This window comes from Poecilia reticulata, linkage group LG22 (assembly GCF_000633615.1).
Source record: "Poecilia reticulata strain Guanapo linkage group LG22, Guppy_female_1.0+MT, whole genome shotgun sequence".
In the NCBI taxonomy this organism is placed as follows: Eukaryota; Metazoa; Chordata; class Actinopteri; order Cyprinodontiformes; family Poeciliidae; genus Poecilia; species Poecilia reticulata.
Genome location: NC_024352.1, coordinates 11,244,072 through 11,271,860, shown reverse-complemented (window position 1 = coordinate 11,271,860; position 27,789 = coordinate 11,244,072). Strand labels below are relative to the sequence as shown.

General features: G+C 38.8%; 1 protein-coding gene across 6 annotated transcripts in view; it reads right to left on the bottom strand.

Annotated features, from left to right (window-relative positions):
• The window catches only part of LOC103458527 (formin-1), a 66,241-nt gene that overhangs the window by 24,775 nt on the left and 13,677 nt on the right, over window positions 1-27,789 (bottom strand). For 4 of the 6 annotated variants that reach the window (XM_008399418.2, XM_008399419.2, XM_008399416.2 and 1 more), the window contains exons 3-9: window positions 22,431-22,600; window positions 17,481-17,598; window positions 16,035-16,096; window positions 13,042-13,793; window positions 9,237-9,378; window positions 3,448-3,535; window positions 63-124 (exon numbers count right to left, since the gene is read on the bottom strand). In XM_008399418.2, the coding sequence (XP_008397640.1) occupies window positions 63-124; window positions 3,448-3,535; window positions 9,237-9,378; window positions 13,042-13,793; window positions 16,035-16,096; window positions 17,481-17,598; window positions 22,431-22,600 (1,394 nt within the window). Of the gene's footprint in view, window positions 1-62; window positions 125-3,447; window positions 3,536-9,236; window positions 9,379-13,041; window positions 13,794-16,034; window positions 16,097-17,480; window positions 17,599-17,705; window positions 19,819-22,430; window positions 22,601-27,789 lie in introns of those variants that run through there. The other 2 variants (XM_008399420.2, XM_008399421.2) reach the window with 2 other exon arrangements.

The window sequence follows — 27,789 nt, the reverse complement described above, 5'->3', positions numbered from 1 at the left end:
TATATATTGCTTTACAGCTTTTACTTTCTTCTCATATTTCTGTTAATCACACAACTTCTTACATTTTCATACAGAGCTTCAATGGTCTCCAAATCCACCACAGAGTTGTCCACATTAAGAACAGCTGGTGAAGACAGAGAAGCACATTAATTTTAAGCAATCTCTCTTATAAATGGGTAAAATCTTGGCTCACATGTGCTGCCTTTTGAGCACTGACAGTGAAGAAAAAGACAAATAATCTGATGATAGGTCTGTAATACTGTTGAAAGTTAGATTAAACATCATTAAATTTGGATAAACACAATGAAAGAATCCATATATGTCTGGTCTGGGGAAAAGAAAAACTTGAAAAAGGATAAAAAGGGGTATTTAACTGAAACCAGAATGCTACTTGTCCTTTTTTTTCCCCCTTAAATGCATAATTTACCAGACGAATTATACAACTGGAATCTTATGTGGTTTACAGAGACCACAGATGGTGGGCCAGGACTGAAGAAACGCTCTACTTTTCTTGACCATTGCTGGCAAATGAGTGGAAGAAGACCCTGGGTATGTGTCTGAAAAAAAAGAAGCTTGAAAACTGTTTGACCTTTGCACCCATAGGCATAGCCAGCACAGCTAGAAGCTAACTAATGATTATAAATGGGGGCAGAAAAAGGTCAGCTAAGAAACAAGCATCCAACTGAGCGTGTCCAACTTTGTCTGCATGCTTTTACTTTTATTCTGGTCCTAAAAGTCAAACGTGGCACAACAGAATAAGGGAAAGTTATGTTACACCGACTCTGGATGTTGTCCCCAGCTTGTGATGAGATGGAGAAGATCAACATAATATGGATAAATACCACACTGATAGTCAATGACTGACAGTAACAGTCATAGAGAGGTTTTAATTGAAATTAGTTAATAATAATAATGTGGATTTTTTAATGACTTGTAATAGCATGCATTTTTCCAGTTAGTCATGTTAGCACCACAATCTGTTTTACTGGAATTTTTTTTGCGACATATCAAACCAAAGTAGTGAACAATTGTTAAGTGCAGTGAAAATTTGTATAATCATTTTATTTTATTTTTTTAAGTTTTACTAATTTGTATTCATCTCCTTTTATTGATACCTTTAAGGCAAGTAGTGAATATGAAAACATGTGGAAGATGGTGTTCTAATCAGAATGAGCCAAAATTCAACATCCAAAATGCCATTTGTGGTGAAAACTCAATGGTGCACATCAGGCCATCCTATTAATAAAAGGTAATTTGGGCTGCATCATGCTGTTGGATGCTTGTCTTTAACAAGCACAGGTAAACTGGTCAGATTTGATGGCAAGATGGATGGAGTCAAACACAAGGCTATGCTGGAAATGAAACACGCTAAAGACTTTATAGAATTTGAAACTGTGGCAGAAGTCCCCTCCCTACATCAGAACATACAGCCAGAGCTATAATAAAATGGTTTACATCAAAGCATGTGTTAGATTGGCCTAGTCAAAGGCCAGACCTACATCAAATTGCCTTTTGATGTTCACAGAAACTCCTGATGCAACCTCACGTTTCAGTCTCTGGAAAGCTGGTAGAGACAAACCCCAAATGACTTGCACCTATAATTACTGTGCAAGTGCTGACTCAGGGGATGATTACAAATGCAAGTCACACTTTTTAGATTATTTGGCAATGTGTGCTTAAAGTCATCAGGCTCCAATAAACTGAGACTTAATTACTATAGGAATTAAGTTTCCACCATCCAAACAAAAATGTTCTTTTCTCAAGAACTCCAGTTTTTTTTTTTCACATAATATGGAGAAATTGGCCATTAAAAGATGAATAATTGGTTTTGCTTCTCAACCTAAGACGCCTGCCATTCCCAAAATCCAAGCTGCCAAGGCTAGACATACACAAAATGCAATAATGGCAATTTTTTCCCCCCCCTACTTCCAGCGGCACTGTCCTCATCTCTGCAGTCACACACTAAATTTAAGCTAACAAGCTAACACTTCACACTCTGGTTTGCAGCTGGTCTGCAACAGAGAAGCTGTCAATGTGGTCCCACACACTGGATCAGAGAAAACGCTGGAGGTCCATTTCCTACATCTTATTAGAGTGGATTATTCAGTCCCTCAGCCATGCAGCCGTCAATCACACACCAAAGGGGGGCCTGCCCCAGTGTGCACAGGAGCACTCTGATCCGAGGGGAGCCGGATATCTCTCCACAGCGACAGATCAAAGTCGGCCTGCCAACGGCCTCACACCCTCTCCTTCCACTTTTCACTCCTGCGTGCGTATGTTTTTGTGTGCGTGCGGCGAGGTGCGATGTGGGGGAGAGCCTCCCCTTGCCCTTGAACCATGGTGGCCCTTGAGGTGCCTCCCCACACCTCCCCAAGTAATTTCAACTAGTGCCTAAGACCCCCCTCCTTTCTCTTAACCACTGTGTTGCCTTTCCCTCTTACTCCCTTGTAGTTGTAATTGCATTATGTGTACCATGTCCTTTTAATTTGGCAACAAAGAGGAGGCAGACTGCCTTTAGAAGTGCCTTTCAAGGCACTATCCTTAATTATCAAATTCAAATTGTCCATTTCACATTCACCTCCCATTAAGGCACAAGGAAGCCGCCTCATGCTGGGTGGGAATGAACATTTTCTACCCAGCGACACTGCAGAAGGGAAAAGTGACTGAGGGGGGAAAGGAAACAAAAATCTAAACAAGATGGTTGCAGTAGTGTATGTGCTGTTTGCCTTGTGTCTGAGGCAGTTTTATGTGGTAGCACAGTGTCTGCAAACTGTAGAAGGTGGTTTTGTACATGCTTAGATCATTAGTGGGGTGTCAGTCCCATTAGGCTTGTGGAAACCGTCACTGGCTACAATAAACAGATCTGCTGGCCGCATGCTCAGACTAGCAGGCGGCAGGAACTCTCCGCCACAGTCCCAGGACACGACTGATTCCTGGCCCATCTACAATGTCCCCAATACAATATGTGTTTACACCCACACACACATATCCTACATTTTTCACAGATCAACCGAGCCTACAATCAATCTGTACAGTTTTTTTTTTAAATGAAGTTGAGGGCAATTTGATTTTAACCAGTGCCATCTTTCGTTTAGACAAATCACAGCTTTTTTTTTTTCTTCTTTTCCCACTGCGGTAACTGGAAAAATCAGCCAAGCTCCACTTAAGTCACAAATTAATCTGAAAGAAGTGTCTCAAGTTACAAATTAGCTGCTGTCAAGAGAGAGGAATTTATCCTCTACTGGAGGGTTCCCAGTATCTCATCTCCAAAAATAACTCTGTCTGCATTTCATCAGGAGTCATCCTCAGTTTATCGTTTAATAGGAAACTAAATTTGGCTTGTAACGGCCGAGTCTAAATCTAAGGGGTTCTTCCTTGAATGAAATCAGGGCTGTACTGGAAATGAGAAGCAAAAAATGTCGAACACACGGAGAAAGTACTGCTCACCTTGCTGAATGTCCTTCATTTCCAGATGGAGGCTCGATATGAGGATGCCAACTGCTTGAGAACGCTTCCCATCAAGCAGCTTAATGATCTAGACAAACAGAATGTTGTTAACACTGTTGCGCTCTTAACTTTGGTGTGACGCATATGTTAGGAAAGCAAACTTGCAGTTCCAAACAAGTTGCTTAATTAACTTCTTCACATTCACACTGATGTTTAGTTCTGCTGCGCATTCACAAAGAAGAAACTGAGACAAAAGCTAAAGTTCACCTAAAGAAAATCATGAATTTTGAATACGTGTTGACATGTCTTTAAAAGGTTTGATGGTGTTCAGAATTGTATGACCGAAACCCATTAAGAATGTACCAAGATATCGGCCAACTATGTTAATTACACTAATATAATTTTTAATTGTTGACCACACATTCCAGGAAAGCTATTTTGAAAGCTACTCTAATAAAATCTTGCATTACTGCTCTTAAAAGAGAAACAGTTTACTTCAATCAGCACTGGCTGGCCAAAGCTTTACAGAAACTGAAACTTAGTGAAGCATTTCTGATCGCTGTGTCTCTACTAAGCAGCCAGCAACTCATCTGTAACAGACCCCAATAAAACGGGGCTCGTTTAGCACATCATAATAATACAAAAAACAGAACTAATTCTATCACAGAAAACTCACGTTTGTTCAAAAGAGAGAAAAAAAAATTCTCAGTCTCAAGTTTACCTAGGAACACATGTAAGGATTGATCAAAAAAATATCAAGTGGCAGTGAAAGTACAAAGGGAAAAGTGGCACCATAAAAGGACAGTTTAGAAGAGAAGGCGAAGAGAAGCAGGGCTTTTATAACAAACTATAAATTCACAGGATTTTTATTTGTGCCTACAGATGGTCACAATTACTAATGACTGAATTAGCCGTAAAGGCAGAGAAAGTTTTGGCAAGGTAAAGCCCTGCTCTAAAAGTTAATGTTTCAGGCTTCTTCATTAGGTATTATGGCGTTGTCGGCTACTGGGCCGTCCTGTAGGAGCTGCAGAACAGAAGCCTTAGAAGTGGGTATTGCATTACAGGGCGTTAGCGGGTGCCATGCTGCTTCCAGCTCTGTTACCTGGATCGCCAGGGATCTCCCACACTGTTCAAGCTGGAACGACTGACTACCAGGCCTTCGCGGGGCCTCTAATTAACCACTTTGGACAGGCGACCACTAAAACCAGATAAGAACTTCAATGAGTAAAGACAACTGATGTTGGATGTTTACTTATTGAGGAAGAGAGAGCCAGACGATGCTGATGTTGAGACAGGTAGACAGCAAGAGCTAATGGCTCCCTCCTGTGGACAAAAAAGGACTGAAAGATGTCCTTCACCCTGAATTTTACAGAATCAAAAAGTGAGCAGCCTAAAAAAATAAATAAAATAAAAAAAAATAAGCTGATAAATGGAAACACTGTGGAGTTTGAGGCGAAGCAGGTGCTTTATGTTGAGGCTGTTCTTGATACAAATTCAGAGGAAATCAGATAGTTTACACTGGTTAAGCAACTAGACTGACTAACTACCCGGATATTTGATTAGAAGCATAAGTTATATTAACAACTAGATCAACATTTCCCATCAGGACCCTCCTCCCTCTGACAGCAGTGATAATCTTACGCCCAGTCTCTCACGTCATAGCCCGCACTTCAAATATGTTTTTAATAAACCTAAAATGATTGCTCATAAATTATGAAATGGGGTAAAGCAGCTGTTTGTTTAAGGAGCTCAACCACATATAAACCTGATACAGCTTTGATTAATGTGTGTATAGGACAGTGTGTTTACTGGCACGCAGAAAAAAACCCAAAGGCAAGTTCAGCTTGGATGGTTTCTTTTTTTCATCTTTATCCATCTCTCCCGAATTCCTCATCCTTAAAGAATGCACAGACATGCCTTTTTGCGGCCCATCTTTCAAATAGGTACCCGGTTTTTATTTTTCTTCCACTGAGGAAGCCATGTGCGTGCAATTACACCCCAGGTCCAGTCCAGTTCGGTCCAGTCTGTTCTGGCGAGAGAGGTCTCCTCCATGTCACCCCCACTGGCTTTGATATGCTAATTAACAGAGGGCGAATGGCTCCAGAGTAAACAACAGCTTTGACTTTTTTCTTCTTTTTCTAAATGGCACATATGATAAACATTAACTCACACACACGTAAGCATCGGCCGTATCCCCCTGTTTTCAACTTTTTGGCATGTGCAGTTGTTGGGAATTGGGGAAGTGGCTCATATGCATAATGCACACACACATTCCGATCCCCAACCACTCATCGCCTCTCGCTGTTTCAGAGCCCCGGGGCTGCGGCGTTTGCATGATCTGGCAACACTTTCTGATCAACTGCATAATAGTTTGTGAGGAAGTGCTGTCATCACGCACACGAACCCAAATACCTGCACTAAAACATTTGCGGGTTCATGCATATTCAAAACACAATGCAGGAAAACTGGCATAACGGTGATCTGAAGCTCCTTTTGGACTCACAAACACAGAATTACTGGCAGCACTAGACATTTGAGTGTGTGCAGACGCAGACAAGAGGCAGGTAGTCTGTGTGCGAGTTGACTGGTATTGGGAGTCATTCAGAGGGATGTGGTTCACTGTCTGGTCAGATTCTGCAGAGTGAAAACTCTACAGTCCACAGTACTGCTGCGTAAAGATGGAGTAACCATTTGAGACAGAGTACAAGATAAGGACTGCTAAAGTTTGGAATTTATTTATTTATTTTAGGTTTTATTGGCACAATGGAATAAAAAGGTTATAGCAGCAATATTACCTCTTAAAGTGTTTGTTGTTGAATCAGCAAACTTTGATTAATTAAATTGTAAATGGTGAAATGTTATTTAAGTTATTTACCATTTCAATAACTTAAATAACACATTTTAACTGTTACAATTTTTGGAGGTGATTTGATACGAGTTTGTGATCAACTAGTTTCTAAATAAAACCTTTACAAAAATATAAAGTGCACTTCCTACTACTATTAGCATCCCTGGTGAAGTTTCAATAAACACATTTTTTATTGTTTTAGTATAATCTCACACATCAGGACTTTCTCACTTATATAGGAAGTTTCTTGTCTTTTCCATTTTGAAGAATGGCTAAAGGAAATGGGCCTGTCTTTAATACCATTTTTTTTTAAGAAAAATTGGATTTTATGAGTTACTGAGACATTTCCAGACACAGATTAACTTAAAAAATTAAGTATTAAAATATAATATGTATTGCCAGCATTGTCAGGTATAACACTTATTGATAATTTTGTAAAAAATGTTTTCCCCCTCCTGAATACAAAGGTTGGATTTTTACCTTGCTTTACACGAACTGTTCTTTCTGACAGTGTGAAGTTGCTTCTGCTGCTAAATTATATTTTCAGTACTTGGTCAAAGCAGAAAGTCTTGGGAGAAAAGTAAGTAAGAGCTGTTATGTCTTCTTAAGGAAAAGCTTTTAAAGAGATGTCAAGATAAAATAAAATAAATTAAAGAAATTGAAATATCCATTGAAACGTGAGAGTGAAAAACTGGAGATCAGATATCTGTCATAAAACCCTGAAAAGAGCATTTTTTTCTTTTTCATTGTGCTCTGGTTTATGTCACAACATGATAGCTGTTTTGAAACAGCTCTGTAGAAAAATGTATCTATTGAATATTAAAGCAATTTCATAGATTTGATTGATCTCTAGGGTTATTAAATAAGGATGATATAATTTGCATAGGAAGACATCAATATAATAAATACATTTATACAAAATTATATTCCCAGTACAAGAAATATGTGTAACCAAGAGACTCTGCCATCCTGTAAAGTCTAGTTTTCTTGCGTCTTTCCATAAACCGTAAACTCATTACCTGTAGTGTTTACCACCGTTACAGTCACTCTCAGCTCAGAAGCAGCTAGATTTTGGCCTCACTGTCGTCGACTCCCCCTCGATCCCTCAATGTTCCCAAGATGAACTTTTAGCTTCATCATCAGTATAAACTTGCAGGGTATCAAAGATCAAGTAAACAAGTCTCTATTACTATGACGAGCTTTCCAGTAAGCTGAACTTCCAACTATGCCTTCATGGATTCTGTTTTCATCTTTAATCCTAGACTTGGACTACAATCACAGACACAGAGATTACTTTTAAAATCTAAAATGTAAAACAGGTTTACAAAATAAAATGTTTAAACACGGATAACCTGGCGCAGTGTGCCGCAAAAGTTCTTTTCAACAATAAACAAAACCGGGCTTTATATTTGAACGATATAAATTGGTGTCAACAGTTTCCATAAAAGTGGCTATAACTCCACCAAGCTGACGTAAGACAGGAGAGGAGACAGTTGTCTGAGTTGGATCAAATGTTGGACAGTTTGAGTGACCAGACTGGATGGAGAGACACACACACAAACACAAACACACACATTGGCTGGAGCAAAGTGGAGCCTTCACAAATTGATCAGAATAGGGGACGTGTATGGATTTAGAGGGCCAGTCTGGGTCACCAACTGATTTTTAACTGCTTGGACGCCAACAGAGAGGACCATATGGCAGAAAGGACGCTGACACAGAGCTGGCTCTAGGAGTAGTGCAGAGTTGCATCATTGGACAAGACACCAAGATCAAGGATCGATCCAACTAACATACATCTCTCTTGGTTTTTCTTGACTTACTATGCTTTTGCTTAAGACTTACACAAGCGGTATTAGAATAAGAAAATGTTGATGCTCATAATTTTCTACTATCTTCTCACACATTGCTGCTCTTCTTAACGGTCATTATGGCTCATCTGTCAAGTCATATTTAGAGAGTGAAAGTAAATCTGGAAACAAGGCATTAACACAAGGGTTATTAGAGTGCAAAAAAAAGTGTTTGTTGGTTTCTTGGAGTAAAAAGAAAAATCTTACGAAAGGGTTTCTGTTCAGAACATGATGTTATTGTGTTGGTTTTGTTCTCCATTCTGAACTTGGATGAACAGAGGAACTGTTAACATGCTGTTTTTATTTTAATTATGTAAAGCACTCTGAAATGCCTTGCTGCTGAAATGTGCTATACAAATAAAATTTGATTGATTGATTATCTCTGACGTAGACTAAAAAAGAAAACTGCATCCAAGTCCCAAGCAAGACTTTCATGCATTATAATTTCTACTACTGTCCTGTGCATCACGATCAGCTGGCCCAAAGCAAGACAGGAGGTGGTTTTCAGGCAAAAACTGCCTCCAAACAAATGAAACGCCACTTTGCAAAACAACATTCTTAAACTTTTCCACATTCTTTCATTCCAGTCATATAATGCAATATTTTATGTGATTTTATGTGAACAATCAAAACAAAGAATAGGTGTGAATAGGAAAAAGGAAACAGCTTCATGCTTTTCAAATGTTTTAACAATTAAAAATCTGAAAAGTTTAGCATGCAATTGTGATCACCCTATTTTATTCAAAAATATCTAAAACACCCAATGTCACCTTCAGAGGTCACGCAATGTATTATAGAGTCAAACTGCAAAACATGGCCTATCATCTATACAAACTGAGGTTATTTTTCAAGAATATTAACTGCATTGTCAGAATGGCCCAGTCAAAGTCAGCCTACATCTAACTGAGAATCTGTGGCAATAATTCACTCGCTATGATCGTAAGCATAAATGTCAGTTTTGAGATGTACAAAGGAGGCTAAACACTGAAATGAGAAAAATATGACAAAATACTTTTGAAAGGCATTAAACATTAGAGGGCTTCATAACAACAGATGAAAACAGAGCACAGGAGTTGTGGAACAGAACGTACCTTCTTGGCTTTGGTTTTCTTTTCATAGGTGTCTGACAAGGGCTTCTTCTTCTGCTTGACTGTGGTCTTGGAGAAAAGATCCTCAAACTCGTTAGTGTTGACGATGTCAGGCTCTTTTAGAGAACCCCAGAGAGTGGTGTTGCTATTTTTTAAAAACAAATAAGACATCAAAAGTCAAGTTACAAGGTGCAAAACATTTAAACACAGCAGCTGTGACGGCAGGCAGGCAAAAAGGTTACTTGAGTTTAACAAAATTGTGGAAACTCATTTAATGTTTATTTGACCTGTTTTCCATTTTCCATTTCGCAGGCCGACAAAAACTTGGCAGGAGTTCCTGCGATCTCCACTTTCAAAAGAGATGTTTATGAGCTAGGTGATAAAAATAACAAATGTTTCAGGCACACTTGTTTCTGTATTATGGGATTGTTTCCCACAAGGACAAAAAAAAAAAAAAAAAAAATTGGGAGAAAAACTTTCTGTTTTTGGAAGTTGCTGAGTTACAAGGGAAGGAAAGAAACAAACAGACAGAAACAAAAGGTGGTTAAAGTCAAGAAGATGTTCAGTGTGTTGTTCTTGCAAACATATCTTTGCTCGCATCTGGCTTTGCTTTTCTCCACAAAGTCTGACATCAACAGCCCAATCAACAGCTTTGAAATTAAATGAGCCTATTCTAAACAAAGAGCTTGGAATGTTGATGCTCATAATTTTCTACTATCTTCTCACACATTGCTGCTCTTCTTAACGGTCATTATGGCTCATCTGTCAAGTCATATTTAGAGAGTGAAAGTAAATTTGGAAACAAGGCATTAACACAAGGGTTATTAGAGTTTAAACTGCAAAAAAAAGTGTTTGTTGGTTTCTTGGAGTAAAAAGAAAAATCTTACGAAAGGGTTTCTGTTCAGAACATGATGTTATTGTGTTGGTTTTGTTCTCCATTCTGAACTTGGATGAACARAGGAACTGTTAACATGCTGTTTTTATTTTAATTATGTAAAGCACTCTGAAATGCCTTGCTGCTGAAATGTGCTATACAAATAAAATTTGATTGATTGATTATCTCTGACGTAGACTAAAAAAGAAAACTGCATCCAAGTCCCAAGCAAGACTTTCATGCATTATAATTTGTAAATACATTTAACACAGTGGCTCTTAATAGTAGACACTCATGTTAAAATTCTAATTTTTTTAGAGCCTTTACAGTTAGCATTTTGTGAACAATATCCTAGATAATGTAACTACATGTTTATTAGGGGAAAGATAAACAAAAAAAATTAAACAGCTAGTGTGCAGAATCTTAAACTGATATACCGGTGAAACACTGTAAGATTTAATTTCAGCATTCAACATTCTTTAGTAAGAAAAAGTATCATGCATTACTTGGTTATATTTGCTCAAATTATTCTGCAAATTCAGATGGTGAGGGCATCTCTTGTCCACATCCTATAGGTGAAACCAAAAGGTCTGGACTAACTTCCAAAACTTCCGTTTTATTCTGCTAAAGTCATTGCTTTGTTGATTTTGATTTATGTTTGACCTCACAGTGATGCTGAAAAGCTAAATCCCTCTTCAGCTTTATCTTTCTAAAGCTTGTGAGCCAAAGCCGATCATTTTGTCCACATAAGTTAAAATGACTTCCCAGTTCCGTCAACAGAAAATCATTCCTAGAGCGTTATGACGCCTCTGCCGTGTTTCACAGTTGGCATGGTGTTCTGTTTGTTTTGTTTTTTTTGTGTTGCACAGTGACGTTTCTGTCAAGTAAGTTCAAGTTTGTGTCCTTCAAAATATAGCGCATTCTTCCACGAGGTTATTGGAAGTTTTACACAGGCCTGAAAGTTTTCTTTGGAAGAAACACGTCTGTCTTGGAATTCTATTCCTTAGTCCAAACAAATGGCGAGTTTAGGAGACGTAGAACACTACAAGTCCTTCTTGGAAAGTCCTACAGCTCCTGCAGTGTTTCTGTCGGCCACTTGGCAGCCATCTTGAACAGCTTCTCTCTTGTATTTTAAACCATTTTGGAAAATTGTCCTTTCTGTAATCATTGATGAATGTCTAAACTGTGCCATCGTATGTATAATAATACAATATCGTATGCAATATTTCTTGCATTTTTTACATTTAAGTTATTTTACTTCAACTGTGAAGCTTGTTACTGATTGCAAGAAATTAGATCAAAACTAAAAAAATCAAGATAAAAAAGGTACAGCTAAAAAAAAACAATAAAGTTCGACAGTATGTCAAAAAAATCTTCAGACATTTTCCAATTACCAATGGAATGGCCTTATTCTTACAGCAACGCAGTCTTCCTTACAATAGCTGAGCAGCTTTTGTGTCTTTCCAAATGTATTTTTAAGGATCCATTTCCATCAATGAGCTCCAAAGTTAGGAATGGTTTTATGGCACAAACATCCAAGTGAGCAAAGATGATTTAAATACTAAAATCTGACTATTTCTGATTCATTAGCCTTTATTGTATTTAATGGGAGGTTTAAATCAAGAAGAACCAATGTTTAAAGTGAATCAAAGGGTGTTTCTACCAGTTAGGGTGAGCACCCTTACAAAAGCAGATTGCTGCAGTTTTTTTCTTTCCCTCATGGGTAAATTTTCTTCTTTCTCAGCTGAATTGTACAAAATGTGTCAATTTAAAACAGAAACAAAGCTTTGCTTATGTTTCTTACAAGAAATCTGTGTTCTGCCAACAGTTTAGACATTGCTTCTTCCTTATACTGAAGACCCTAACACCATTAACTGACCTAATCCAGCTGTAGTTAAACACCTGACTCATTTAATGCTCCTTAACTTGTCTTTTTACAGTTTGATTTATAGCCCACATGAAGCTGTTGTTGGGCAACGAGCGGCCCTCTGACACAGCTGAGGACCTGCGAGAGAACCACAGTTCAGTTTTCCCCCACTAATCCAACCGTGGAAATACAAGGCCATAAACTTTGAAGACTGGTACTCTCGGGCAACAATCACAGTGACTGCAAATGGTCTGAATGACCCAATTAACTGTTACTGAGTATCTCAACAGAACCCTTAAATGCAGGAGCGTGGAGGAACAACTATATCTCCAAATGCTTAGGCTCTTTTTATGTAACCCATTAAAACTGACCAGAATATCTGAACTACCCTAAAAAGTCCTGCACAGGACAGATATCTGCGGCCTACAGTGTCTTGCAAAGTCATTCACACATCTGAAACATTTTCTCCAACTTAATGTTGCACATCATTTTGAGGTTGACCGGGGTACAAATCAATCAAGGGTTATATGAATTTGTTTCCAGACCCCATTATTCAACACCTTGCATGACTCAACCAGCTTTGAAGAGCTTAAGATTGGCCAGAGAGCATCCGTGGACCTCAACTATCAGGTCTTGCCACAGGTACTCCTTTGGATTTAGGTCTGAACCATGCTAAAACATGAATGTTCTGTGATTACAAACACTCCTTTGTAGCTCTAGCATCCTGATGGATGGTGGACCTCTGGCCTAAAGTCTGCTGGAATTTGTTTACCAATTGCATAATTTTAGAAAGATTTTTATTTAGGGGTATTTGAGTAAAATGTAGCCCATTTTCCTTCCACTTTACAGCTATGCACTATTTGTCTTTGGTCAGTCATGCAAAGTCATCACATACACTGAGGTTGTAATTTGACCAAATGTGGGAAAAGTTCAAGGATGAAATGAGAGTGCTTATACAGGGCACTGTACAACACGGTGTGTTTATGCTACTTCTTTTGTTTTGCTTTTGAATGCATTTGTAAAAAAAAAAAAAAGAAAAGAAAAAAGAAGTTAGTAAATTTACATACGTGTTTTCCTGTATTTGAATCCTGGTCCAATACAGAGGCTTCATGGGACAGGCAGGCTCAATGGCAGGTTTCCTCGGGGCAGTCTCAACTTTCGGGCCAAACCCCCCCATTGAGGGAGGAGGTGGAGGTCCGCAGCCTGGAGGAGGTGGAGGTCCGCAGCCTGGAGGAGGTGGAGGGGGAGGTGGACCACCTCCAGGTATGCCAGGAGGGGGAGGTAGTGGAGGAGGGGGCGGTGGCCCACCCCCTGGAGGAGGAGGTGGTGGAGGTGGTGGAGGTGGCCCTCCAGTGTGGCCTGGCAAAGGGAGAGGAGGTGGTGGTGGTATTGGCAAGCCTGGAAGAGGCGGTGGAGGAGGGGGAGGTGGTGGTCCTGAAAGGTTCTGTGGCAGAGCTGGAGGGGGAGGAGGAGGTGGAGGTCCCGAAGGTTCAGGTCCTGCTTCGGCTTTCACATTTAGTCCGATTGAGTCCAAGTTGAGTTTTTTACGCAGGTGCTGGTTGGGGCTTTGAGCGGACCCTCCTCCATCCCCCTCTGGGCTCTTAATGAAGGTCTCCCTGTCAGTCTGGATCCCCACAGTGCGACTTGTCTTAGGAGTCAAATCTTCTGAGGTGGATACAGCCACATCGCAGACAGGACTATAATCCTGGCCTGCAGTGTGCACCTTTTCCTTCCGCAGCTTAGCAAGGGCTCCCTCCAGCTGTGATATCGAGACAGCATGCTCACCTCGAAGTTGGAAGATTTTAAGCTCAAAGTCGGCCTGTAAAAGTAGAAAGCCAGGCATAAAAGAGTTACAGAGTGGTCCAAACTGCAGTCATCATGCAATAAAACTGTATCAAGGAGCAGACAGTGTTTTTATTGGACAGAACTCAGACTACAGTGTATAATTACTCCAAAAAGAGCCCTTGAAAAGATTAATCTTTGACCGAACAATAACAATGATGTAATTATAAACTTTCCCCAGCTAAATGTTTTTCTGTTCTTGCAATAACTTCTGAGTCGAGGAAATCTAGCAACTCCAGTTTTTCATTTTGCATTTCAAACAATGAAAGGCATATCAGCTACGCCACAGCAATGATTTCAAAGAAAAAAGGTTTGGTAATAAATTTCAACATGTTCTTTATTAACTCTTGTCACCTTAGAATTAAGTGTGTTCACACCCTCTGTTGTGAGTTCACAGGAGAACACACTTTTCTACAAAAGCCTCAACTCTAAGAAAAAACATAAAAACTTGCCAATAAAATAAAGCCTTCCAGCAAAGTGACAAATAAACCAAAGGTAAGGTCTGACTTTTTGGGGCAGTGTCCCTGAAAGCAATTTATTAATGAAACTAATTAAGAAAGATGGCAGAACCTCATTTAAGTTGGCAAAATGGGAACAGAGTATTCAGGTGTTTCGTTTGTACAGCCCTATTTCTAACATATTTGATTTAGAGAAAACTGTGTAACCAGAAAGAAAAGAGAACTCCATAAAGGATCAATGACTCCATGGTGATAAATGACACATCTTTATACATAAAATGGCCCAGGTTTTAAAAAAGGTTTTACCTATTTTTTTTGTTTTGTTTTAACTGTAACTTTATTTTCAATCAATATATAAAAACAAAAACAGAAATAAAAAAAATATAGGCAACAATAATTTTACTTCATTTGACTCATTATTTTAGCAGGATAATCCCATTGGAATTTACCATCGTTTTTTGCAAGGAGTGCCTGGACCAAGACAGCCAGCAATAAAGTTTCACCAAAACATACATGCATCTGAATTTAGTCGAAAGTTTAAAATATCTTGATGGTTCAATTATTGATTATTGATCACTCATTAAAAAGTATTTGAAGACACTTGGAGAAAACTTAATTTCCAAGCGAACCTAAACATATTTTTTATGGACTATGGAATGTATTAACATTTTATGCTCCCTTAGCGCCATCTCGTGGTCACAGTGATAAGCTGCAAAAAGTCTGCAGCAAACTACGGTAACTCTTCTGTTCATAATAAAAACTCTTCAGTTTAGTTATGTGTTGTATATGCAACTTAATCTTACAGCTAATAAAAAAAACAATATTGTAAATATAATATGTCTACATTAGTCTTATATAAATGAAAATTACTTAATACCAATATGAACCATTATGAACTGTTGCTCAGTGTCTTCTCTTTAGATGAAAGCAGATTTTGCTTGGAATTCAGGGTGCCGGAGTGGAGAGGTAAAAGTTGTTTTCGGGCAAGTGAGACGTTTCTGCAGTCAGTGGATTTGGAGTGCCATGTCATCAGCCAGTGATTACTTAATGTGTGTTTTCTTTTTTTTTAAAGGTTTTATTGGCCTCTATTCGAGAGTGGTCAGGCAGGAAAGTGAATAACAAGAGAGGGGGGAGACAGGAGGCAAAGGTCATCAAGCCGGTACTCAAACCTGTGACAGCTGCCTTGAGGACTAAGGCCTCCATACATAGGTTGTGCTTTACCACTGTGTCACCACAGCACAGCCAATGCAGCCATCTATCAGAAAATCCTGCAGCACTTCCTGCTTCCTTCTGCTGACAACCTTTGTGGACTTTGCATCTTCTCACACTGCCAAGTCTAACAGTACTTGGTTAAATGTCCATTACTGTACTTGAATTTTGAGCAAACTGACTTGACCTAAATACAATGAAAGGACAAGCACTAGATCCAACAGCAGACGAGCAGAAGACTGCTATCAAAGCGACTTGGTCTTCCCAACACCTTAACATCGCAACACTGATGCGGTAAGTATTGCTAAGTGAATACAGTGAATACAACTAAGTATTTACTGCACATACTGTGCAGTACATAGACATTTCTGTTGTAATCCATACTCATCAAAATAAACAGAAATACCTGACACAACTGTGCGTAATGTATCTTTATAAATTGGGCATTTTGCTGTCTGAATTTTAAAACTGACGCTGTATCTGCACTCAAAAAATTTCTCTGGTTCTTGATAGATTTTTTTTAGTGCACATCAGTAACTATATCAACTTACATGCATCCTCTCCAGATCCTCCTTGCACTCTCTTTTCAGCTGCAAGAGAGCAGCCTGGTGCTCTAAAATCAGATAAGGACAAAAAATAAATAAAAAAATCAAATAAAACATACAAGCACACTCTGATGGTCACATCTATGCAAAAGGAGAATGTTTGATGTTTCTAATCATGACAACTAACAACATTTCCTTTTGGTTTCATTACAGATACAAAAAAATGGTTATAGTTGTGTTTACAAATTGTATGGTAACGTATTAAGCCTCCACATCACAGGGGTGACATTGAGTTAAGGCAAAACAGACACTGATCACTGTCAGCATAGAGATTTAAACAATTCAACCAACCAACTGAAAAGGACACTTTACAGCTGGTTGGTTGTATTCATGTATTCATGTTTTGCCTCATGAATACATGAAGCAAAACATTTATGGTGTCTCAGAAAGCTGATAACTCAGATTTTCTGAGTTATCAGCTGGAAATTAAAAGAAGGACTTTCCGACATTCACCAAAGTCATAATTAAGACCATGGGAAGTTTAGATTCAAATAGTGCTGCAGAATACCTATTTCCTCTTATGTTTGAATGGATAGAAATGCATTATGTATCAAATATATACATGCAATCTAAAAATCCAGATTTGTAATAACTTACAAAGAAGTTCATCCTCTTCACATATATATCTTCTATGAAGCAGTTTATGACAACGGGTCATTGATCATATTTATATATTAGTGTTTCTCTGCACAATAATGAGGTGTATAAAAGTTGCAGTTAGGAGGCAAATAATTGATGATTTATTGTTTCTCGATTTAAAACGTTCTTATATACAAGCTAGAATAGAACTACACTACATCACATTAGTTCTATTCTTCTGAAATATCAGCACCACAGAGAACACCAAGCAGCAAACTGTGGTCTGCTTCAAATCAACCAATGCTCATAGTCTAAAAGCAAATTTTTCACTGCGTAATTGAATCTGCCATGTGTGCTTTTAGCCTATTTGGCCAAAGAAACTGATTCCACTACTACTCATATAGGCTCCATTGTTGTATCCCGTAGCAGCAACCACAGAAATGGCACTGTTAAAGCAAAAACAACCTCCGTGTGATCTTTAATGGATTTTTAATGATGTTTTGAGCCTCCAAATGATTCTTTACAAGCCTTCTATGACTTGCCAAAGACATTTAAAGTGCTCAAGGATTAGAGAATGATGGCTAAATTTTCACCTAAAGTGTTTTGCTTTTAGGGACTCAACTGGTTCTAATTACCCAAGCATGAGACAGCTTCAAATGTTTTAATTGTAGCTCTACTGGATGTTATCCCTAAAACCAATCAGCATGAGGTGTGTCCATGTTAGCTTAAATGTCATGGTCCACTGTCAGCATTCTTAATCTTAAAAGCAAACAAAAGCAGAGTTGCCTAACTCTACAATCCTTAAGGTCTTACCTGCCTCTGTGTACTTCAGCCCAACCTTCTCCTCCTCATCTTTAGGTTTGGGCGGAGGCCACACAGCTTGCAGACGACCTGGAGTCCGGTCCTCGCTGTCTGTGGGAGAGACTTCTGTCTGCATAGATTGAAAAAACAATACAAGCAGGCCCTGATAAAGCTGTTCTGAATACCAACGCAGAAAAGCAATCGAAAAAAGTTAAGTTAAATACAGTGAGGACGTACGGTAGTCTCTGTAGAAATTGTAACGTCTTTTCCAGGACTTTTGGAAGTTCTCTCAAAAATCAACCGCAGATTCTCCTTATCATTTTTTAATTTTCTTTTCACTACACCAAGATCGATATCTTCAGCTTTTTCTTTCTTGGCAGTTTTAGGACCAAAGACGTTTTTGAGGGTTTCATAAGCCAGGTCTGAGGTTTTCTTTTTCTCTGGTGGCGACTTTAAAGTCTCTACTCCGGTTCTGTTGTTTGCCTCCCCAGCAACCTCATCTTCTCCATTTTCCAAATGTTTTTTGCTCTCCAAATTCCCCTCCTTTCCATCATTAGACTTTTTGCTGTCATCATGACTGTCTAATTTGAGCCGCTGAGAAAGCTGTCCCAATGTGGTGCTTTTAGACGTTGCCTGTGATTTGGGCTCGGCGGGCTTTTTCACACCAGAGGACATCTTCTGTTCAGGGAAAAGCTTGGCTTTGTTTACAGTCTTCTTGAGGCTGAGCAAGGCCAGATCAGCATCCTTCTCCCTTTGCTTGATCTCTGACACCACCTCCCTTTCATCCCCCACTGCTCCTTTCTTTAGCACCCGCAAACCACTGAACAGAGCTGGCATCTGGAAGGAAGGTGGTGAAGACAGTGCTGTACCCTTGGATGGGGTGGCAGCAGATGAAACTGGTGAGACAGCGCTTGATTGCGGCGTCTTTGAATCCGGTGTCTGCTGTTGAGATGAGCTGACCGATGACCGGCTTTTACCTGTAGAGTCTGAAAGAGTCAGGCCAAAAGTCTCTTGTTGCTCCTCTTGTTTGGATGACGAATGGATTACTTTTTCAAGAATCTGATTAGGTTGGGGATCCTCAGCTTCTTTTATGTTTTCTGTAAGTCTTTTTGGAGAGACCCTATCCTTTTCATGAGCAGATACTTCTAATATTTTATTGCCAGAAATTACAGGGACAGGCTGAGAACAATCTATGCTGTCATACTCATCAACTGATGCTGCTGCCAAATCCAATTTAGGACTATCCTCAGTAGATTCTCCAATAACAGACACTGCGGTATGGCTATTCTTAGTACTACCTCCATCTTCCTGCTTGGACACTAATGATACCTTCGCTGGGCTAGATCTACCTCTACGGCCAAACTTACTAGAATATAAAATGGCCTCTATGGTTGATCTTTCTCTAAAACCATGTGTTTTCCCCTGTCCCTTCACAACATCTTTGCCTTCAGATAAGGGAGCTTTCTGAGAAAAACCTATACTGCTTTCTGGCTTCTCATCATCCTCATTTTCTGTGTCGCTATGCGTTTCCACCCTTGTGACTTGAACAAGTTCAGAATCAATTGAGTCTTTTTGGGGTCCTTTCACTTGTTCACAAGTAGTTTCTATGGATGATTCAGTGTCTTGAAGTGCTCCTTCACTATTAATTTGACAATCTTCTGCTGCTTCAGCTCCACTATCTGGCAGCTCTTTGAAAGATGTCAAAACAGGCATAGGAGAATCCGAAGAAGAAGCATGATCCCGTGCAAATAAATTGTTGAAAACATTCAAAATGGAACTAGTAGGCTGCTTCCCTTCTTCATCCAGGCTACTAAGTTTACTCTCCATTTGTACTTTCTATAAGTTGTAGTCCTAGTGTCTCTTAAACAGATTTTTCCTTCCACCTGTATTTATTCAAGCTGCTCCAGTTTCACTTCTAATGGTTTCAGGAAACAAACGGCCTTTGTATGGATAAACCTCTAACACTTCTCTAATCTTATCCTGGAAGAAGGTTTAATGACACCCTTACAGGTCAGTATAGCCGCTTTTCGTAATATGACATGAAGACAACTCCTTGCTGTACGTTGTCAGCAGTACAGTTAACTCTCCTCCAGCAGCAGATTCCCATGACACATCCAGCGAAGTCAAGCTGTTCAACGGCTGGAAAACTTTCTTGCTGTAATATACCCAGTATGGTTGGAGAACAGAGTCCACCTGTCTTGAAACAGAAGCATTCCCCACTCTTAGGAAGCGATATATTCCATAAAGTTGCCAGATGTACTTCCCTGTGTGCCAGTGTGGAGTCCTGGTGCTTCTATTTTGAGTCTGTCTCAGTTTACAGTCAAACTTTTTGTGCCACTGTGTGAGAAAAATTCTCACGTTGGGAACAAAAAGGAATTTTACTGGTCTATCCAGTCTGGGAACACCTCTTTTTAAACCACTCCCTTCCTGGGAGGGATTCTGCATACTCATGCACAACAGGTGTCTTGTTACCTCTATTTCCTTGAGGCAAACAGAGCAGGCGCAGAAGCACGCATCAGCCTGTGGTCAGGTAGAGAGGTGTAGATTTCTGTAAAGTAGCTCTACACTGTAAAGTGGGGAGTTTGTACAACAGTTGGCTTAAGATGAGCTGATTAGGTAGCAGGCTGCTAGCCACAGCCAGCTCAAGCTAATATGCTAAGATGCTAAAATGTGATTATAAGCCTCAAGTGCTGAACACAGATGGGGAAAAAAAAAAAAAAAAGACAAGCTGTCTCACCTACCTTCACGTTTAGAGTGGACCTGCTCTCCATACTGACAACATTCAGAAGATGAATACAATTTAGCTGTGATGAAATTGCTTTTAAGAACCTTTAAAAAACTAATAAGCTAGCACTAACTGTGGTAAGCATGCTAACAGAAATATACTTAAGTTAAAAAAAATAAGAAATGTAAATGTAGTGATGTTTTTGAATAATTTCCTTAGCTTATGCTTATTTTAAATCACTACTTTCATTACGACAGGATTGTTTAATTGAAGATGCCACTAGGTGCTAAAAGTTTGAAATGTCACCAGGTGCTAAAAGCTTTGGTTGCCTTTAGCAACCAAAGCACACTCTTCCTGACAGCAACTGCCTGACTTAGCACTTTCTAAGTGAGCTACGTAAGGGAACTCCATGCTTTAAATTAAGCTTAGGGAAGGCTTTTATTTTTTTTTTAAACAAGACAAAAATTAGCATATACCCAATGAACAATGATATCCCAGCAAAAACAGATTTATAGATAGTGAAAACCCCCCACAAATACTGCCGATTGTTTAAACACTAAATTCCCCTGGAGGATATATTAGAAATAGAAACTTTAATCTTACACAAATATACAGTAGCGTGAGTAAAGGGAAAAAGAAGTTTTCAAATTATGTAATTAATTAGCAGGAAAAAAGCTACTAGGCATTTAGTGGAAAAAGTAAATGCCCCCTAAACTGGTGGTGCCACCCAACTGCCACCAACTGTTTGTGGTTGCTGGCTACCCTAACCTTCACACCACTGTGAAGCAATACTTTTTTTTTTCCAAGATTGTCTTATTTATGACATACTGGTAGGTTTTGGAGCCTGAACAGCATTTTAATCAAATTAAAGGGGCAATATGTGTTTTTCAACCACATAGTGCCATTTTATAGCCTAATCAAGTAAATATGTTACCTTCAACTCTTTTAAAAATGCTGCATATATCAAACATAACTTTAAAGAAATCTGACTTTGCAATTTAACATTTTGAAATGTTACATTTAATCTTGGCGCCTTCAGCGCCCTTTAATCTTGGCGCCTTCTGCGCTTAGATTAAAGGGGTAGTATTATGTAAAAATTGACTTTTTGGGGTTTTACATCATGTGTTTCTCTCATCAAAAAATAGCTTCACTTTTGTGTTGTCAGACCACAGAGTATTTGCTATATCTGTAGTCTTTCAGGGTTTTTTTTTTCAAGTTTCTTGGTGACCTCCTGGATAAGTCACAGGTAGTCTTAATAAATTGAATAATTTAGAAAGGCATTTTATGTTTACTCAAGTTATCTTTAGATCCATCTCTAATTGGACAAATAGTTTTCAGTAGCTCTTGCAAGATAAACAAACTGGTATGAGACTCAAAAGGTGAAAAGTAATACTATTCATTTAAAAGCTAGACAGGTGTAATCTCCTCCCTCCCCTTGAACATCCTTCTGTTGAAATACATGAGGATTTTATGCACAGTTGTAGTACAAATAAATCGCAGAGCTGAATATGTAAGATGTCTGACTCTCTTTACTGTGCACTAATCATGCACATCATGCACTGTGCACTGGTATGTCAAGCAATTGTGCTCGCAGTCAGGGCAGTTCAGGTGTCTCAGGGAAAACAATGCATAGCCTTTCTAACAACACAAAAAATGTGCCCACGTCCACACCCAGATATTCTACTTCATCTGCCACAAGAATGAGAGTCGCCAGTCAGACAGCGTGATGGAATCTGGACAGACGTAAATAGGTGGGGAATCATTTTTATGAGCGGCTTTGGACAACTGTGTTATGTATACAAAAATCCCAAAATAGTGGGAATCACCTGATTGTTTTTCTAGTACATCAGAGTAGAGTGGAGGTTTCTGGCCCAATTTAACCTTTGTAAAGTCCAACAAGTAAATTTACAAAATTACATTTGAAATATAATGAATACCCAAACCAACAAGGATAACACTAATAAATAAGAAAAACATAACAAATATGGCCTCTAAAAAACTTCTTAAAGTTAAGGGATAGTTTTTGTTGCCCTAAATGTGAGTTTTGGCTAAAATAATTCCTTACAGGTTTTGGAATTGGATCTGGGTCCCAAGATTAGAATTTCTGACCCTCTAATCCATTTGCAACAACTCACAATCAGTCCCCCAAATGCCTGAATGGAGACTAATCCCCATGAGTCTCACGGGGTGGAAGAACAGTCATGGGATTTTTACTGCTCAGGTTTGAGAATGTTTACCGTGCACTCCAGCTTGGGGTAGTAGGGCGTGTCCCCGATGAGGTCATCCTCTGGCGGCGTGATGCGAAGGAATTCCAGGTGGTTGGGGCGAGGCACGCAGGGGTGAACCTCCGGGGGGTCATCGCCATCCAGCATCCAAATATCATCCTGTCGCAGGAGGGAATCTTCTACTTAAATAAACAAACAGTGACAGGATATTAATGAAAAAAAAAGGCTGAATGTAAATGCACAAACAGTACAAATACACAGCACAAAGCAAACCAACTCAAGCTGTTTTATGCATCAACACCATGACACAAATTCAAGAAAATACAACTGTACAGCAGCCAATTCTAAACTTTGCTGCTGCATACTAAAACTAAATATCTAGTGCAACAAAAATGAAAGGAAAGTATTTACATTCAAAGTTCACACATTTGCAGCATGCTTAGTCCTAATTAGATAGACTTAGAATAGGAAAGACTGCCCCCTCCTGACTATGTTACCTCCACTGCAATTCTGAAGAGAAAAAGCCCTGCTTTTACATTTTGAGAAGAACTTAACCTCTGCCTGTTGAAGTATGGTGCAGGAGATGTAGAAGCCTACACGGTCCTTAAAACACCTGCTTTTACTTTTTATATCCACTTTCTACAGAGTGAAATGTTTTAATAGTATGAGCAAACATTATCAAACAGAAAAGAGGCAAAAAAGGAGAAAATGGCACGCTGAGAATCTGTAAGAATCTCGGTGACCCAAGTTTCCTGCAGATGAAAGACAACACCTTCCCAGCTCCCACTTCAATAAAATGCTAATATATACTCAATACCCAATGAGAGTAGTATCCCCGAAGAGATACGCAGTAATGTGTGATTCACAGAAAAATAAAAGCGTCGAGGTTTCACTGCAGTACTCTAACATGCTCATCCAGAGACAGCTGTGATGGGTTACAGCTACAGTATGTGGAGCTTTGACTGGTGGGGGGGAAAAAAACAGCAGGATTGGATTAATAACTTTTCATTATCATAATGCTACGCAGCCCGGTCCTGCAGTGCAAACTGCTGACTGTAGCTTGGGATGGTTCCAGATGCAGTGTTAAGCCCAATATGGGCCAAGTGGAGACATTACGGATCACAAACGGTTCTCTCCACATTTTCTAGCTCTTGTAGTGGACTTACGGTCATGGCTTTATCCACCTGCTGCATACGCAAACTCAATTTAATTCATGCTCTTGCTGTATTCTGTAATGTGTGTCTGTATTTCAGCTCATGCCCAGCAAAACAATATCCTAATTAAATACTTGGGTAATCCACACTGCCACCACCTGGCCAAGTAGACAGACAATATTTCTACCTCCCCACACTTTAACACACTGTGCATTAAAATAAGACAATACCGATATGCATTAACTGTAAAAACATGCCAAAATATATATTTGTGTGAGGTAATGCAGTCAAATGGTCAAAACAGGCGAACAAAAAACAGCATCAGCTGCCAGGTTCAGGTTCTTCTAGTAAATTTTGTGGCATTTTCTAGGCTCTGACATCCATCTTGAGCAGCTGAAATCTTACTGGTTTTATACCAAATTGGCAACACACCTGCAGTTCATTAGATCATACCATAACTGAACAGGTCAAAACAAACAAACAAACAAAATTTAAGCAGAGATCAGGAATAAGATTGTTAATCTGATTTACAAACTCATCTACATAACCTAAATGGTCTGCAAAATAAAACATGTAAGACAGGGCAACTTTCTTTTCTCTTTTTTTAAATAAAAAGAAAGCGATGCAACGCAGAAAAGAAAACCCTCTATTTGGTAGAACCCAGTGATGCAATCAGTGACAAACAGCCATTTAAGCAGAACATACTGGGCCGGCCCTTCCCGTCTGCTCAGGCTGTAACATCTGAAATTGACAAACAATTCATGAGTAAAAAAAAAAAAGAACAAATAATTTACCATAAATGTACCTTGAAACAAAAATGTTCATAATCATCCAAAGGTCCAAAATTGTTAGCTTTTAACTAGAACTTATACATAGAATGAATAATTTCCGACCATCATCCACCAAAACATAGAAATAATAATTTCCGATTCACCAAAAAGAGTCTTTCTTTTGGAAACATTTTTGTTTGCTCTGAAATCCTGGATTTATCGTTATTATGATACGATATTCCTCTCCTGTCAGAACAGGCCAGAAATGTGTCTTGCATCACAGCACTATTGTTTACAGACATAAACAGGCAGAATAAAAAAAGAACACACTGTAAGATGAGCAGATAATGGCAATCCATGCTCGATAATGTTCCATGTTTAGTTTCAGGATTCATTGATTGAGTAAACAACCTACCCATTGTGAGGTGATCAGCACTGTTGTTTGTGAGCATCAGGTAAGAAACTGTTTTATTTTACAGCAGTTTTTTAAAAATATATTTTTATAAGATATTTGCTGATGCCCAAAGATTGTCTAAAAGTCATAACAGATGTCCAAATGAGCCCCCTGTATATTTAGCCCAATAATAGGCTCGAGTTTTTGGACTTTTGGTGGCATCAAGGACGGTGACTTTGGAATAATGTTTTGACAGCTACATTATTATGGTGTAGTTTAATCTTAAAGAGGGAAACATGAGCAGATTATGTGGAGAAAAATTAGATCTGCACAATCACCACCTGGTTTACGAAAATAAAATATCATGATGAAGCAGTTGCACATATGTGCACATGTGCACATATGTGCAAAAGGCAGCCAGGCTTGCTCCTAATCTAAGGAGGGCAAAATAGCTAACTCCCCATCTACAACTGATCCGAAGGTCTAGTAGCAAACAATAACTACATACACTCATGGAAACAAAGACGAAATGCATTTGCCTGAGAAGATAAGAGGATATCTGTATGAGCCAGATTATTATTTTTCAGATATGGAAAAACTAGCAGACTAAATAATGTTCTTAGAAAATCATTTCAGAATAACATCAGCCACAAAAAGCCTTCACTAGCTGCACTTTATTGTGGATATATTGCTCCGACATGAAAAACCCACAAAAGCTATTAATTATCCTGATTCTTTCTTTGATACTAATAAAGTAGAGTCAAGTGCAGATTAGACAAGTCAGAAATAATAAGCATATGTGCAATATGGAGAAAAGAAACACACACATTTGCCCAGATTCTCATCAAAGCAACCAAATATCCTTCCTGTATCCTGTATTTTATTCTACAAAATGTATAAATCTCATCACTCAAAAGCAGAAAACTGGGCCAAGTGGCACTGAGTACATTTGGCAGCCTCTACCCACTCCCAGCACTTTAAACTGGAACGGAGAATAGTTGACTTTAAATATAAATCATGAATAATGGCTGGATCTATAAAGTGTTGTGCCTCTACAAATTTTTTTTTTGTTTTTTCATAGGCTTCCTGGCTATTCACCACTTGAGTGTTAAATGATTAATTGAATTGATTGCCTGCCATGGTTGAGGTTCAAGGAACGGCGGCTGCAGGTGAACGCTCAAGGATCTGCATCACTCTGCCCGACAGCGTTTGCAGAAAGCAGCCCGAAATGAAGCTGACTTGAGTTGTCATCAAGATTCAGCTTTCAAGTCTGATTAGACACACAGCCTGAAGGTAAAAGGAAGCTTTATTTTGTTTCACCTCACTGGCCATGATTTAGGAGATAGGGAATTTGGCAACCCTCCCAAAATGAGATGGAAGCTGCATGACACTGAAAAGAGCTGGTTGCGAAGAAAAAAAAAACAAAACAAAACTATGGGACGCCACATAACTGAAATTTTCCAGGGAGAAAGTTATTCATTGGGGAAAGAAGGTTAAATGTTATAAGAAAAGGACCTTTGTGCCTTTTTTCCTGTTTACAAAAGACACTCTTGTGCTGTGTTTTGGTCTAATGGACTACAAAATTGTTATTGAGCAGGTCTTTGTCTTCAGTGTTGGTAACAATGTTTCTTTAGTGTGCACTAGAAGGGAGAACTCATGGGAACATTGCAGATAATCTTGTTAAGGCACTGGTTGTCATATGTCAGATGATAATAAACAAAGACTTGAGGAAGAGAAATTTTGAGAAAGGATGCAAGTAATGTTGCACTCAATAGACACCGTTAACCCCGGGAATATCTGAAAAATAATGATTTAAGTACGTTTTTTCAACTTCAAAACTGCACCTACCTACATACCTTAAAAGCTACTTAAAAGCTAATTAACACATGAAATAAAAAAAAATAGTTTTCTCTTTTAAAATTCACTATTACTGCCTGCATAATTACACCCATTAATAGGCAGAGCTTCATTAGGGAAGCTCAGATTAAAGGGTTTGGAAGATAATTAATTCAACCATTATACTCCATAAAGGTCCAGGCTCCACACAGATCCACTTACCCTCTTCGCCTGATCTCTGATGTTCATTTATATGTGTTAACATCTGAAGTGCAATCAATAATGAAGCATCACCAGGGGAGTTCACGAAACGGTTAATGTCCAGCCAGAAAGAGAATTTGTGTAAGATTAAAGGTTTAAGCTTCCATTGTTAGACTGCAGAGGATGTAGAATGAGGACAGCACAGTGTAAGAAACAGCTTTGGTTCACAGTTACCATTATTACTTCAGCTGTTTTAAAATTCAGCCTCGTTGGCTGTGCTAACTGATCAAGTAACCAAATGATTAGGAGATAGTTATGCTATTCCTCATTGCTCACTCTTTAAGGTTTAAACATGAATAAAATGTAAAGCACGGATAGAGTTGACTAAGAACATGGTGAAAGAAGCTACAAACACAGCAACAAAAGGGTTAAAAACAAACATCCTAGAATAACGGAGAATGGCAAAAGTATTCAAAACCCATTCAATTTTCACTCTTTGTAGAAACAAAATTATATGCACTGTATTTCAAAGTAGCACAAAACTGTAAAGTGAAAGGAATAAAAAAGATGGTTTTCAAATATTTAGCAAATAAAAAAATATTGTAGGCTACGTTTATATTCAGCTCTCTTTAGTCTGATATCCCAAAACTAAATTCAGCGCAACAAACTTTCACAATCTGAAAACGAATAAGGGGCAAGGGCGTAGAAACAAGTTTATCATTGGGGGGGACACATATTGGAAACTTGAAAGATTCGTAAATAGCTTGAGCAAAAATGTCAAACAATGTGTTACTCTAATCTGACCCCTTGTAACGAGTAATCTAACGTGTTATTATTTACAATCCAATAATCAGATTAAAATTACGTATCCAAGTTAAGTATTTGTGATTATCTTTAGAAAACACATATTGTTGCTTTCTTCTTTTTCCTTGGGGAGATACGTTTCATATGTAACACCAGCGACACAAACGTAAACGATGGAGGGAAAAGAGATGCACATTTTCTAGCTGATGGAT